Raw genomic sequence first — 15,762 nt, forward strand, 5'->3', positions numbered from 1 at the left:
ATCATGAACTATAGACTTTATATCTTTTTTTTATAGCTAGTACTACTTATGAGTGAGTACATACCATATTCATCTTTTTGGGTGAGGGTAACCTCACTCAGGATAATGTTTTCTAATTCTATTCACTTGCATGCAAAATTCAAGATGTCTTTTTTTTTTTCCACTGAGTGGTACTCTAATGTGTAAATGTCCTACATTTTCTTTATTCATTCTTTGGTTGAGGGGCATCTATGTTGTTTCCAGGTTCTGGCTCTTACAAACAATTCTGCTATGAATAGAGATGAACAAATTCCTTTGTAGTATGATTGAACATCTTTTGGGTATATGCGCAAAAGTGGTATTGCTAGATCCTGAGATAGGTTGATACCCAATTTTCTGAGAAACCACCATACTTATTTTCAAAGTGGTTGTACAAATCTGTATTCCCACCAGTAATGGATGAGTGTTCCCCTTACTCCACATCCTCTCCACCATAAGCTATCATTGGTGTTTTTGATCTTAGCCATTCTGAGAGGTGTAAGATGGTATCTCAGAGTTGTTTTGATTTGCATTTCCCTGATGGTTAAGGATGTTGAAAATTTTCTTAATTATTTTTTGGCCATTTGAGATTCTTCTGTTGAGAATTTTCTGATTAGTTATGTACCCAATTTTTAATAGGATTATTTAGAATTTTGATGTCTAATTTTTGGGGGTCTTTATATATTTTGGAGATCAGTCTTTTGTCTGATGTGGGATTGGTGAAGATCTTTTCCCATTCAGAATACTGCTTTTTTTTTGTCTTATTGACTGTGTTCTTTGCTTTACAAAAGCTTTTCAGTTTCAGGAGCTTCCATTTGTTTATTGTGGCTCTCAGTGTCTGTGCTACTGGGGTTATATTTAGGAAGTGGTCTCCTGTGCTCATGCCTTGAAAACTACTACCCCCTTTCTCTTCTATCAGGTTTATTGTGGTCAGATTTATATTGAGGTCTTTAACCCATTTGGACTTGAGTTTTGTGCATGGGGATAGATATGGATCTATTTTAATTCTTCTACATGTTGACATCTACTTATGCCAACACCATTTGTTGAAGATACTTTCTTTTCTCAATTGTGTAATTTTAGCTTCTTTGTCAAAAATCATAGTTGTGTGAATTAATATCTGGGTCTCCAATTTGATTTTTTTTATCAATTTCATTGTTTTTATGCCAATACCAGGTTGTTTTCATTATTAGAGCTCAGTAATAGAGCTTGATGTTAGGGATGGTGATTTCTTGGGAAGTTCCTTTATTGTACAGGATTGGTTTGGCTATCCTGGGTTTTTTTTTTCCATATGAAGTTGATTATTGTTCTTTCAAGGTCTGTGGAGAATTGTGTTAGGATTTTGATGAAGATTGAATTGAATCTATGGATTGCTTTTGGTAGTATTGCCATTTTTACTATGTTGATTCTACTTGTCCAAGAGCATGGGAGATCTTTCCATTTTCTGGTATCTTTTTTAATTTCTTTCTTCAAAGACTTAAAGTTCTTCTCAAATAGGTCTTTGACTTCTTTGGTTAGTGTTACCCAGGATATTTTATGTTATTTGTGGCTATTGTGAAGGGTCATGTTTCTCTGATTTCCCTCTCTTTATTCTGTATGTTTTGCATTTTGATTATTTTATGGCGAGGAGACAGTTATTTTGATCCAGTCTATTTGGTGTTCTGTAAGCTTCTTGTATTTTATAGGATATCCTTCTTTAGGTTGGGAAAGTTTCCTTCCATGATTTTGTTGAATATATTTTCTGTGCCTTTGAGCTGGAGTCTTTCTTCTTCCTCTACCCTTATTATTCTTAGTTATGGTCTTTTCATGGTGTCCTAGATTTCCTGGATGTTTTGTGTTAAGAATTTGTTAGATTTAATGTTTTCTTTGACCACTTTTACTACTATAAAAACCCAATTCTAATTGAGCTCAAGGCTCTCCAGTTATTCCAATACTTTGGACATGTGGAGAGACCGAGTTTGCAAACTTGATTAAAATAAAAGCTCTTTGCTTATATATATAGGACTTGGTTTCTTTGTTGGCCTTGAGGGGACTTCACGGATTTTGGCATAACACCACTATGCAAACAGCATGACAATTCCTCAAACACTAGAATGGAACCAACACTTGAAATTCATCTAGGTACCCAGTGGAATCAGAACATGTGGAGAGTGCAGACATTCCCACACCATGGCTGATTTGAACAGCATCAGCACAGAATGGGTATGCACATAAGTCACTGAGATCTTGATTTCATTTCTTCTTGGTGAATATTCACAACTGCGATTGCTGGGTCACAGTGGTAGTTCAGGGCAGGGGAGATGGACAGTGGGTGATTCCCCCTTACACAGGAAGGAAATCTCACTGTAAGCAACACAAAAGAACCTGTGGGACATTGTCCCATGGAAACAGTCCAGTCACAGACGGCTTGTACTGTACGAGCTCATGAAAGAGCTTCCTCAGAAGTCACTCCCCAAAGCAGGAAGTAGGGCCATGTGGAGAAGGTGGCTCATGGCAGTGGGGGAAAGCTTTCAGTTTTGCACATGGAAGTTTCCTAGTGCTCTGCTCTATAACCCTGGCTCCGCACTTGACATCAGCACACAGCTCACTTTCAGATTTGCTCCTCAGAGCCAGGTGTAGCAGCAGACATGCTTGTCATTCTTGCACCAGGAAGCAGAGGAAGCAAGCAGATCAGAAATTCAAGGCCATCCTCAGCTACATACCAAATTCAAGGCCAGTTTGGACTATATGAGATCCTGTCTTAAAACCCTCTCCGCCTTGGAAAAAATTTAAACAGTTCAGAGTTTGCTTATTTTTTTATTTATACATTTATTTATGCATACTAATGCTTTCTTTTTAAACCAATGATTTGTAGTGTATCCAACTGTCGATTATATTTGTTAAGGAAAAATTGTCAGTTTCTTGCGACTCTCTGTGTCTTAAGTGTGTCTCTGACAAGGTACAGGTGCATGTCTGTATGTCCTGATCCATGGTAGTCAAAGCGCTGGCTGACCTCAGATGTCAACCCAGTCAGAAATCAGAATCTGAACTTGAGGTCCCTTTGAAGGCTGGGACTGCCTGAAAAGCTCAAGACAGGTATCCCAAGGAAGATCACAGAAGGAACATGGCTGGGAAGCACCTTTGCAGAGATTGTAGGGTTCATCAAGTGGAAGGTGCGTCATCTCTAAACCCTTTGAATGGAGCTGACTGTCCTTGGTTAAACTCAGGGCCAGTGGTGGGAGACTACTCCATGGAGTGTGCCCATTGTCAGATGCCCTGGTTTTCCCCACTTCCCATTGATCCCTAGGATACTGCTTCATCCCAAAAACCTAAGGACGCAAGAAAAAGTCCTGGTTATTACACTTACATGCGAGGACCTGGAGGACCAGCGATGGTGTTAGGCTGAGAAATGAAGAGAGATTGTAATCCTTCTGCCTGTATTTACTGAGTATGCACACACACATTTAGCACTAGAAGACAGGGATGATTGGAAGGGTAGGGTCACCCTGTTGACAAGCAAGTGATGACTCCTTCTTTTTCAAAGTTGGGGTCACAGGAAACTTTTTTGGTGTCTGCTGAGAGGACAGAGTCACATCTGCCTAAGCAGGTCAACTTTGACTTCTACCCAGCTGTAGTGCATTGAGCATGAGGACTCTGGCATTGGAGGACTCTCTCAGACCGAGGTGTGAACTGTGGAGTTCCCTAAGTGGGGATATCTTCCCTCAGTTTAAAGGTGCCACTCATATCCCTAATCACTCCCCTAGCGGATCTCTGATATCACATCAGATTTCCATAACTGAAGCATTGGCGGGTTCCAGGAAATTCATATTTTTAAGGAATGCCCAGGTAACTAGGTGACTAAGCACTCAGTCAGCCTGGATTTTTCCCACTCCAGGGAAGGTAAAGATATGGTATCATGCTGAGCCACCAGCACACCAGCGTCCCCTCGTTCTGCCTCCAGGAAAGCCCTGTGGACCACATGCATATAAGGTACTTAACCTAGCTCAATGTATCTCTGCTACTTGTTCCCAAGCCTAAAAGTGCAGAGTGGGGTGCTAACAGGCCTGGCTCCACACATACCTTTGAATTTAGGACCTTTTTAGACTCACCCAATCAGTTAAGTTCTTTGAGTTTCAGTTTCTTACTCTGCAAACACATGATAGTATCTATTTCCAAAGATTTTGAAAGAGTTAGATATGATAATATGTAACATGAGGGCCTGCTCATTGGGGTTTCTGTCCTGCCTGGTTCCCGTGGCCGATAAGTCCCAAAGAAATTCACACAGAGGTCTCCATAAGATTATAAACTGATTGGTCCATTAGCTCAGGCTTCTTATTAGCTCGTGTAGCTTATATTAGCCCATTATTCTTATCAATGTTAACCACATGGCTTAGTACCTTTTTCAGCGGGGCAGGTCACATCCTGCTTTTTTGGTGGTCTGGGCAGGACTTGGGAGGAATGAGCTTCCTCCTTCCCAGAATTCTCCTGTTGTTATTGTTTCACCTCTACTTCCTGTCTGGTTGTCCTGCCTGGCTACTGACCAATCAGCGTTTATTTAAAACATAATTGACAGAATAAAGACAATTCTCTTGCACCAATAGTATACCAAGCATTCGCCACAGTGATTATAGACAGGAAACAACCTCCAACTTGTACTGATACCAGTCTGTCCACAGACTGCCCTCTCAGAGGGCAGGCACCCTGTTCTGCTGCACCACACTCACCAAGCACACCCAAGTAACATCTGAAGAAGACACCATGCTGTGCATGTGTGTGCTGTGTATGCATGTGTTGTATGTTTTGTATGTATGGTGTGTATCTGGTGTATATGTATGCAGTGTGTACATGTTTGGTGCTATGTTTGTTGTATATATGTGTGGTATATGGTTGTGCTTGGTATGCATGCGTCTGGTACATATGCACATGGCGTGTGAGCGTGCGTGGTGTGTGTCTGATGTCTCTGTGTGTGATACGATTTGGTGTATATATGTGTGGTGGATATGGATACAGCATGTGCTGTGCTACATTTGTGATGTGCAGGAAAAGTTTATGGGGGGCCCTCTGCACGTGCCTTTCTCCTGGGTCCCTGCAAACACCTACCTTCAATGCTACAGAGTTTTCTCTTTCGGCCTAGGTAATCAAGAGATCCTCTAGCCCTTCAAAGAAGGGGAGACATCAGTAAACAGGTCAAGGTGGCAGGGGAAACGACATTTCGTGGATAGAATTTGACTTCTACCCTAGCCCTTTGGAATCCAGTGCCCTATCTGTGGTGGAGTGTCTGCTCCCTGACAGACTTCCTCATTGTGGGCCATGGTGTGAGCATGTTGTTGCATAACACTGTGACGGTATTTTCACTCCCCTCATTTCAAAGCTTTGCTGCTAGGTCCATGCAATTGATGCAGGCTAGAGACCACCCTCCTGGACAGGCATGGGAGCCCTGGAAGAAGATGGTGCTGGGCTCTGTGGCTCCTTAGCAAGGCAGCATTTGGAAGCGATATGGAAACAGCATCTAATGTTCCAGAGCGCTGAGAGGAGCCGCTTGTATTCCGTGCGGAAGTTCTGGTTCAGGAGCCCATAGACAATGGCATTAAGGCAGCTGTTGAAGTAAGCTAGGAAGTAACTGGCGACGAAGAGCCACTCTGGAACCTGGGGGGCCATCACTTCTGGGTTGATGGCCACTGCAAGGCCAATGCAGTTGAGTGGGGCCCAGCAAATGGCAAAAAACACAAACACGGCGAACATGGTTAGGAAACTGCGTACGTCACCAGGCTTCAGACGTGGCTGAGTTTCAGCCTTGGCCTTCCTTCGGGTCTGGAGCACCAGTACCCAGATTCGCAGGTAGCAGAAGGATACCACAGTTATTGGAAGGAGAAAATGGACGGCCACCACAGCTGCTGTGTACCGGCTGCTGATCGTCTGGTTAAAGGTGCAGGAATAGATGCGTGGGTCATAGTCTAGGTTCCCCACAGAGAAACTGGGCACCAAGGCCAGCAGAGTGAGGAACCAGACGAGGCAGATGTAGAGGAGGGCATGCCGGTGGCTGCAGACCCGGTGGTAGGTTGCACTGTGACACATGCGCCAGAAGCGGTTAACGGCAATGGCTGTGATATTGAAGACGGAGCCAATGACACTCAGGCCTATCACGAAGGCACTGGCTTTGCAGTGGGCCTCTCCTAGGACCCAACCATTGTGTACAATAGTCACGAGGATCAATGGGAAAGGGTACAAGGCTATCATAAGGTCAGCCAAGGCCAGACTCACCACAAATAAGTTACCTGAAGGAGGAAGCACAGATTAGCCGTTAGTAGAGGCCTCACAACTCCTGTTCATTATTTTTGGGGGTGGGAGGAGATAGCTTGTTGGGCAAAATGCTTGAAACTCAAGCATAAGACTTGAGTTTGGATCCCAGAACCCACATCTTAAAAAGAAAAAAAAAAAGCCAGGCAGAGTGATAATTCTTATAATTCCAGGGAAAAAAAAGGCAGATAGATCTCCGGGGCTCGACGACTAGCCAGTCCAGCCTAACCATGAGCTCCACATTGCTAAGAGATCCTGTTTGAAATATAAGGTGCATGGCACCTGAGAATACAATGATAATAACCCTGATTTCTTTACCCATAAATGCTTGTGCATCCACACAGAAACCACACACACACACACACACACACACACACACACACGGTACAGCTATGCACCTAACATTTTATGCTTCTCTGAACGCTTTCATCAGTACTGGGAATGGAAAGCAAATGGCATTTAGAGACTGCCGAGGACTCAAATTTCATCCTTACTTGTCTACCCAAGTTCTTATAGGCTCCCTTTGGTAACCCGCAATGCATTGATAATTATCCGACTTCGTGGTAGGTGTGAGAATGAGACCAATGTCCAGTGGAGTGGGCGCTCTCAAGTAACTACTTCCAGGACAGGTACAGAGGTATGGTGCCCTGGATGGGTTTTGTCAACTTGACAGATACTTAGACATATCTGGGTAGAGGGAATCTTAACTGAGAATATGCCTCACTAAGACTGGCCTCTAGGCAAGTTTGTGGGGCATTTCCTTGATTTCTGAGGGATGTGTGAGGCCCCTCTTTTATGGCCAGTGCCAAGGCTGGGGCTGCATGAGGAAGCTGGCTGAGCAAGCCGTAGGGAGCAAGCCAGCAAGCAGTGTGCCTCCACAGTTCCTGCCTCCAGTGTCCCGCCTTGAGCTCCTGTTTTGAGTTCCCTTCAGGGAGAACTGTAATCAGTACATGGGAGTGGAAACAAATCCTCTCCTCCCCAAGCTGCTTTTCGTCATGGTGTTTTATTACAGCAAAAGAAACCTAACTAAGACACACGGACCTGACCTGACTGCCATCCTCTTGCCCCATAGTCCTGGAGGAAGCAGCGGTGGCGATTCCTACTTAGCCCGCACCTTCCCTGACTTTCCAAGCTTTCTCCTCTGCTTATCTATTCATTTACTTTTTATTTAACGTCTTCATCGGCTCTTCGGGAGTTTCTCATCGTACACCCCAATTCCGTTCATCTCCTGGGTCCCCCATCTTCTCCACTCATCCCTGCTGTACCCCCCACAAAAGAAATAAACCAAAGTAAGCAAGCAAGCAAACAAAAGCAAAACAACAAAAAATCTGAAACCAAACCAAAACAAACCCCACAACAGAAAAATCTCTTTGCTTCCCCTCCTTTCCTGCCTCTCCAACCGTCTTCATTCATCCCGGGGCATTGGAGGTGTCAGTGTGCCGTATAGCGCAGCTCTTTGTCCTGTCAGTTTTACTGTCAAGTGTTCATGAGTTACTGGTCTGGCTCAAGGCCTCTGGTCTCTGGTACACCAGCATCACTGTGTCCTCACCGGAACTCCTCTGGGATGTCCTGTGGCTGCCGAGTCTTGGTGATCTTGTGGCTATTGTTCCACAGGACCAGTCCTTTACCAGCTCCAGCAGGTTCTAGATAGGGACCTGGGTGCTAGCCAAGCTGGTCAGTCTGGGTCCCTTCTTCCCCATACACACCTTGGGTGAGGGGGTGGAGTCAACCCCCCACATGCATGCAGGCCACTACATGGCCTATAGTGAGGGTGAGAACCATGTCTCTAGTGTGAAGGGGTCAGCTCTCTGGCTGTAGTGTCCAGTGAGAGACAAGGCCAGCTTTCCCAGGGCCAGCGAAGGGCGGGGCCAACTCAGCATAGCTCTCTGATTTTATCTCGCGTGGTTTCTTAGGCTTCTGAGGTGACACAGGTTACAGACATCTACACAGACCCCAGCTGTCGCTGGACCACAGACCCAAACATGGCCTTCAGCAGCAGTTTGGGCCCGGATGACATCCTGGTTCTCGGTAGAAGGATTGGACACCAAGGCACCAAGCGAAGCACCAGGATTCTGGAGGGTTCCAACGTGAAGCTCAGGGCATGAGCAGTTCCCTTCCTGAACCATTTCCCCCACCAGCCTTGTGTTTTCTGAGCATTTGCTGTGTGCTCAGAAGACCACAGTCTGTTCATGGGAAGCATTTCTCAGTGGCACCGCACACCCAGGGCACAGCCTTTACAGTTTTCTGACTATGTGACAAAAATGAGTGCTGCCTCTTGTCAGACAGACAGCGCAGTGGGAAGGCAGAACCAGTTCATAGTAGGCACGTACAAGTAGGCCAGGACGCAGGTGCCTCAGATCTGTCCTCATTCTACAGCTGCGCCAACTCCCGCCTTCCTCAATCCACCCGAGGGTCTGGAGCATCGGGGAAGGGAGAGGATGAGCTGAGGTCTAGGAGATGGGAGGCTTCAAGACAGTGAGAAGTTCAAGTGTCAGACCAACACATGAAGCACACTCCACCTGCATGTGTTAAAACACAGGTGGGGAAAGGGCTAGCTCCAGCCTGTCTGGGTCCCAACACACATGCTCACCTTGTCGGAAGGCTGTGTGGTATAGAGTGCCTTGGATAGGGAACTGTGGAAGTCCTTATTTTCATCTCAAAAGCTCCAGGTCAGCCCAGCTCAGAACAGAGAGAAAGTAAGTCCCATCATACTATGGGAATTCTTAGGACCTCAGGGCTATACCAGTATCTAGAGTCAGTGTGGGATTCAAGATGGCCGTCCTGCCACAGGCCTTCCCCACTGTAATGAGCTATCCGCCCAAACAGTTACTGAGTAAGGTCACCCTTGTCAGGTGTCTCATCACAGCAACTGGAAAAGCAGCTGAAGCAAGACAAGGACTGCTTCCCAAGATTCCTGCATTCAACCCAGTGAGGGTAGGAACTGTCTTAGTTTGGATCTCAAGGCTCCTTTTGGTGTTTGGACAAGGTGTTGAGGGCTGGAGCAATCTGAGGAACACTTAGTTCTGCCCATTTCTGGTCACAGGCGTTTGGGGTAATTATTGAACTTTCTCTGTGACTTCTTCACCTATGGCTCTTCCTACTGGAGACTCCCTCCTCATCTTCACGGTGGTGTTTTTTGTAAAGGACATTTCCTTTCACCAACATAGGAGGGTTGGTCGCTGCAGGTCCTGACTGTTTCTGGATGGACAGAACACAAGCTCTTGGAATGTACAAACACGACATAAAGAGTCCAAAGCTGGAAGTGGTGCCAGCTCTGCCAGCTGTTTCTCTAGACAAGCTAAGGCAGGCACTGCTGTGTTACTGCGGCTTCTCCCCTAATAATGCCCCAGAGGCTGCACGCAGCCTGTAAATAGCGAGCGGAAAACATCAGCTCCACGTGGAAAGCGATTCAATTACTCTCCCCTATTAAGCCGATTGTTCGTAAAGGCTGAGCTCCTCCAGCCCTGCTGGAGAGTCATCTGCCCAGCAGCCCGACTGTCTTCTAGTGTCTTGGCAAGAATCCCAATTAGGTGACTACCGATCTCACGTTGCCTGCCATCTGTGAGGTGCTGAGATGCTGGGATCTCTCTGGATAAGATTGGGGAGGAGATTCCTGCTGCACTGATGTCTCCCCCAGTGAGGTGAGAAATCAGTCAGCCAGTGTGTAGCTCTGTTCCGCATTGTGTGTAATGGCTTGTAATGAACATTCATACAAGAGTCTTGTGGTGACTCATCCGGCCTGTCTCTGTCAGACAAGCTGTAGCAGTGGAAGGGGCCGCCACTGCAGGGCTGTGCTCTCTGAAGTAGAACGTCTCCATTATTCACAGGTAGAGCACATCTCCCACACAGGATTTTCCTATCCTCTCTCCTTTCTGGGAAGTCTGTTTCTGAGGAGGTAGGCAGTGCTACACTGTCTAGTCTTCATCTCTGAAAGACCAAGCTACCCCAGCCACCCCTCTTTGTTTGCCTTCTGAACTCTGAAGAGTTTACTTATGTTCAAAATGACTTTGGACATTGAGTTTCCCGTCAATATTTACTTGAGCCAGTCATTTATTCAGCAGGCACCCTGAGAACCTCCTCAGAGCGGTTCTGACTGTTCCAGGAGCATAGGGAACAGTGGTAAGCAACAGACAGCCAACCAATGAAAGCATCTACAGGGAGGGAAGCCACAGCTGACCCTTGCTTGCCCAGAGGACTAACCTCCTCCAGATCAGTGCCGGCCTCCAGCCTTTATTTACTGTGCAGCACATCTGTGCTCTCCCATACACAGGAAAGACATGGCGTGCTGCTCAGAGAAAGACCTGTCATGCTGCATCAACACAGAAGCCATGGTTAGGGGAAGTCCAGGCCAGAGCAATGAGCCAGAGAGAGTCCCAAGTCAGACAATGATGGGGTTGGTCAGGCTGAACAGCTCCCCCAAACCCTTCAACTAGATTGCTCTCATCCAAGAATGGCATTGCACCTCAAACAGATCTTACAATAAAGGTCATAAGCAATAGTAATGCCACACGAATTATGTGAGGCATTTTAGTAACATTTTGGTTATAAGCAATTTTGAAAAGAATGAGCAGATAATTTGTTAAATTGGTTTCTTTACAAGTACTGAAACAATGGATACATTTATGGTAATCTAATTAGATTCTCAAATCCTGGAGGGCAGAAATTGTTTTCTTCCAAAGTCTTATTATTTATGAAAAACCCTCAGGGTGTTAGGATGATTCATAGAAAGGCAGAGATAAAATTGTTTTTGCCTTAGTTAAAAACATTAAACATGTACAGGAAAATTCCAAGGATGACATTTCAAAATCTTAAAGGGAGATGTATTTATGAGTGTAAGAAGCATGCGTTTGAAAGAATAACTGATGTGGCATCAGCAAACGTTCTTCCACAGCATCCGCAGAGACCATCTGGGAACTGGATGAGTGTCCTTTCATTGCTTCAGTAAATGCAATAGTAACAAAGGACATGGATGTTCTACCAGATTCAATGCTGTGCCACCATTTCTTCACAGTACCTGTGGCGAAGGATAGCTTACCCGCACCTTCTAGGATAGCCCTCTCTCTGGATAAGGGATGGTGAGAGCCCTGGGTACCACGGGGTGCTAAGAACAGACCTTGTGTGCGAGCCTACATTCATATTTTCCCAGGAAATGCTCAGTCACTGATGCCCTTCTGCCTGACAAATGACTAAATACTTTCAAAATGGCAGTGTCTACTCACTGCAGCACCATCTAAAGGGCTTGTGCCACAGCTGAGCACAAGAGTCCACTGTGTAGCTGGCATTGTCAGTAAGAGGTCCTCATGTCCCCTGGGAAGCATGCTGGGACCTCAGGTGAGTCATGCATTTTGCTTATTGGAAATAAATGTTCTTTATATGTTTTAGTCCAAATTTCATGAGGTTTATAATGATATTGATACTGTCAACTTGACAAGACCTGGAATATCCAGGACACAAACCTCTGATCATGTCTTCAGGACAAAGATGTTTTCAGATAGCATCAATTCATATGGGAAGGCTCACCTTAAATGTGGGAAGAGACAGTCTATGGATTAATCCCTAGACTGAGCACAGACAAGAATCTGAGCTGAGCCAGCTGAGAGGGGGCGCACACCTTTAATCCCAGTACTCAGGATGTAGAGGCAGGCAGATCTCTGAGTTCGAAGCCAGCCTTGTCTACAAAGTCAGATTCAGGACAGCCAGGGCTGTTAGACAGAGAAACCCTGTCTAGAAAAACAACAAAACAAAACAACAAAATAACCTGGGCTGAGAAGCAGCATTCCCCTCTTCCTGTTCCCTGATTGTGAAGACAGTGAGACCACCTGTCTCATGCTCCTGCGCCTTTCTCTCCCCACCGTGGTGGACTGCACCCTCACATTGTGAGCCCAGACCACCCTTTCCTTTCTTCTGTCGATTTCTTCACAGCAGTGGGAACAGAACCGGCACAGTATTGACAGATTTAGGGAACGGACTTGAGTATAAAATCCGAGACAAGTTGTTCCTGAGGTAAATGTAAATTCTTCACTTTACAAACAAAAAATAAAGAGTAGATGGGCTAATTTTCGAAGTGTTGCAGGTTTTCAGATCATTTTGAAATATTGCTTTACCATGGTCATTTAGTTTAAGCCAATATTACATTAGGTAAATGAGTGTCACCAACAGAGCCGACCAGGGGCTTGGCATATGGCACACAGAGAGCACCTGCCTGGCACGAATACGATTCTTTGGTCCATTCTTAGCACCTCAAAAAAGAAGAAGGAGTAGGAGAAGAAGAGGAGGATGAGGAGGAGGAAGAGGAAGAAAAAGAAAGCACTGGTTATATAGAATGACTGTGGAAGCTGCCATGGGCAGGAAAAATGCGTGTAGATAGCACTTTAGTTAGTTTGTTTCTCTGTGTTGGGCTGCAGCACAGGCATCAGGAGGTAGAGAAGAGAACGAAGCACCAACAATTCACCTGCTCTCTATTCCTGGCTGCTGAGCACTGTGGGGAGCACAGAGTGGGACAGTCCTAAGTAGCATGAGGAAGTGGGATTCTTAATCTTCCTTAGGCAAGAAGCAGCAATGGCTACTTCCTCAACCATGTCTCTTGTGACAGACAACCTAAGGACCGAACAGGGAGACTCCACACATAGAGGCCTCCCTGGCACCCAGCATGCCAGGAGGGATGCCAACATGTAGCAGAATGAAAATAGATCCATATCTATTCCAATGGACAAAATTCAAGTCCAAATGGATTAAAGACCTCAATATAAATCTGACCACACTGAACCTGAGAAAGTGGGTAGTAGCCTTCAATGCATGGGCACCGGAGACCGCTTCCTAAATATAACACCAGTAGCACAGACACTGAGAGCAACAATAAACAAATGGGACCTCCTGAAACTGGGAAGCTTCTGCAAAGCAAAAGACACAGTCAATAATACAAAAAAAAAAAAAAAAAAAAAAAAAGCAGCCTACTGAATGGGAAAATATCTTTACCAATCCCACATCAGGCAAAGGACTGATCTCCAAAATACATAAAAGACTCAAGAAATTGGACATCAAAATTCTAAATAACTCAGTTAAAATTAGGATACTGAACTAAACAGAGAATTCTCAACTGAAGAATCTCAAATGGCCAAAAGATACTTAAGGAAATGTTCAACATCCTTATCCATCAGGGAAATTAAAATCAAAATAACTCTGAGATACCATTTTACATCTGTCAGAATGGCTAAAATCAAAAACACCAATGATAGCTTATGGTGGAGAGGATGTGGAATAAAGGGAACACTCATCCATTGCTGGTGGGAATGCAATCTTGTACAACCACTTTGGAAATCAGTGTGGCGGTTTCTCAGAAAACTGGGAATCAACCTACCTCAGGATCCAGCAATACTACTTTTGGGCATATACCCAAAAGATGCCCAATGATACTACAAAGATATTTGTTCAGCTATGTTCATAGCAGTATTGTTTGTAATAGCCAGAACCTGGAAACAGCATAGATGCCCCTCAATCGCAGAATGGGTAAAGAAAATGTGCACATTTACACATTAGAGAACTACTCAGCCATAAAAACAATGACATTAGAGCAGAAGAGGGGAGAATGGGAGGGATGAGAAGAACTTGAGGGAATGGGATAGTTGAGAAGGAGGAAGGACAGAGATGAGAGCAAGGAAAGAGGTATCTTGATTGAGGGAGTCATTACAGAATTAGCAGAAACCTGGCTCTAGAGAAATTCCCAGAGAGGAATGAGAATATGAACAAAGAAATCAAGACCATAAGGGGTTCACCACTGAAACAGTCTACATGAGCTAATGGAGCTCACCAACTCCAGCCAGACTGGAAAGGAACAAGCATAGGTTCAAACTAGTCCTTCTGAATGTGGTTGACAGTTGCATGGCTGGGGCAGACTGAGGGGCCAGTGGCACCATGATTTATCCCAACTGCATGTACTGGCTTTTTGGGAATTTATCTTTGGATGGATACCTTGCTCAACCTAGATGTAGTAGGGAGGGCCTTGAACCTTCCACAAAGCAATGTGTCTCACCTTCTCTGAGGATTGGATGGGGGTGAGGTGGGAGGGTATGTGGAGGGAATGGGAGGAGGGGAGGGAGTGGATACTTGGATGGGTATGGATAATGAAAAAAGATAGTTTGCTTTCTTTTAAGAAAAACAAATATAAAAAAAAAGAAAAAAAATCCCAGAATTAACCAGTAGATCCTTGGGGTTCCTCCCCAGGTCACAGGGTAGCACATCTCTGTACCCTGTCAGGAGCTGAGTTACACGCCCCTCCCTCTGGTTTTGTTGTCCTGCAGGGAAAGGGGGAACTGGGAATATATAGGAAAGAAAAAAATGATTTCAGAATTGTCACCTGTTATAGCCAAACCTTTGTTATGGTTCTCACGGTGAGTCCCCTGATTTCTCTGTCTTCATGCAGAAAAGCCAGTGTTGATGCAAGCCATGCTCACAAGAGTCTAAGCTAACACTCTTACTTGGAATTGTATCTCCCAGTGATGAGTCTTTGACACGGTGCCTGACAGAATGCTCATCCATTCATTGCTCGCACCCACGCAGAGTCCACTCACCCTCCAGCAAGGACTTTCTAATTGCCTACTTATGAAATCAGTTCGGCAGGTAGGGAAAGGGGTCTCTCTCACAGGTGGGGAGCGTCCATGGCCAAAAAAGACCCCATCTCGCAGTAACAGTTGAAATGCCATGGATAGCAGGCTGCTTCCTTACAGCGCCCACATCCTGCCACTAACAAGTACACATGAAAAGCTCGGCTCAGTTCACATTGGCACTAGTTGATCAAGTGTGCACTGAGTAGAGGCAAGTTCCAGAACAGCTTCGCATCCAGGGACCAAAACTTCCCCCTAAGTTCTTCAAAGAATCAAAGTTTGGAACCAGGATGAAATGACACAGGGCACTGAGGAGAGAAAAGGGGGCGGGCAGGGTGTTTGTGGGATGGTTCAGGCTTCGAAGCAGTGGCAGGGCATAGAAGGAACCCAGACCTGAGGAGGCTGGTACTTACCCGCATTCCGCAGCTTGCGGTTCCTGAGCACAGAGAGGATGACAAGGAGGTTTCCCACGACATCCAGGACTGTGGTGACAATTATCACTGTAGATAGCGTGGGAGCCACCCAAGTAGCCCGGGGAGTCCCTGGTGGTCCTGTGTCCGCTGACCCGGTCCAAGTAGGGCGCATTGCCAGCCCGCCAGCCTCGCAGCAATTGGCAGCAGAGTTGCTCTCAGGCATCTCAGAGTATGTTAGATGCACAGGTGAGCACAGCTTCGGGGCACTCCCGCCGCCCTTCCTCCAAGTCCAGCGAGTGCTAGGAAGAGGCTGTAGGGAGGGACCTAAAGGAGACAATGAATTGAACATGGGCAGGGGAGCGGAGAGAAATAAAGAATCCAGACAAGGACCAGGGCCCGGAGGTGGTGGCGCACGCCTTTAATCCCAGCACTCGGGAGGCAAAGGCAGGCGGATC

General features: G+C 45.7%; 1 protein-coding gene across 1 annotated transcript; it reads right to left on the reverse strand.

Moving 5' to 3' along the window:
• Window positions 1-5,400: 5,400 nt before the first annotated feature.
• On the reverse strand, window positions 5,401-15,530 carry Mtnr1b (melatonin receptor 1B). Its single transcript, XM_057768842.1, has 2 exons — window positions 15,308-15,530; window positions 5,401-6,272 (listed from the first exon to the last, which is right to left on the reverse strand). Exons 1-2 carry the CDS (start codon window positions 15,528-15,530, stop codon window positions 5,401-5,403), a joined length of 1,095 nt encoding a protein of 364 aa, XP_057624825.1.
• Window positions 15,531-15,762: the final 232 nt, after the last annotated feature.

The sequence above is a fragment of the Chionomys nivalis genome, chromosome 4 (genome assembly GCF_950005125.1).
Source record: "Chionomys nivalis chromosome 4, mChiNiv1.1, whole genome shotgun sequence".
NCBI classification, from domain to species: Eukaryota; Metazoa; Chordata; class Mammalia; order Rodentia; family Cricetidae; genus Chionomys; species Chionomys nivalis.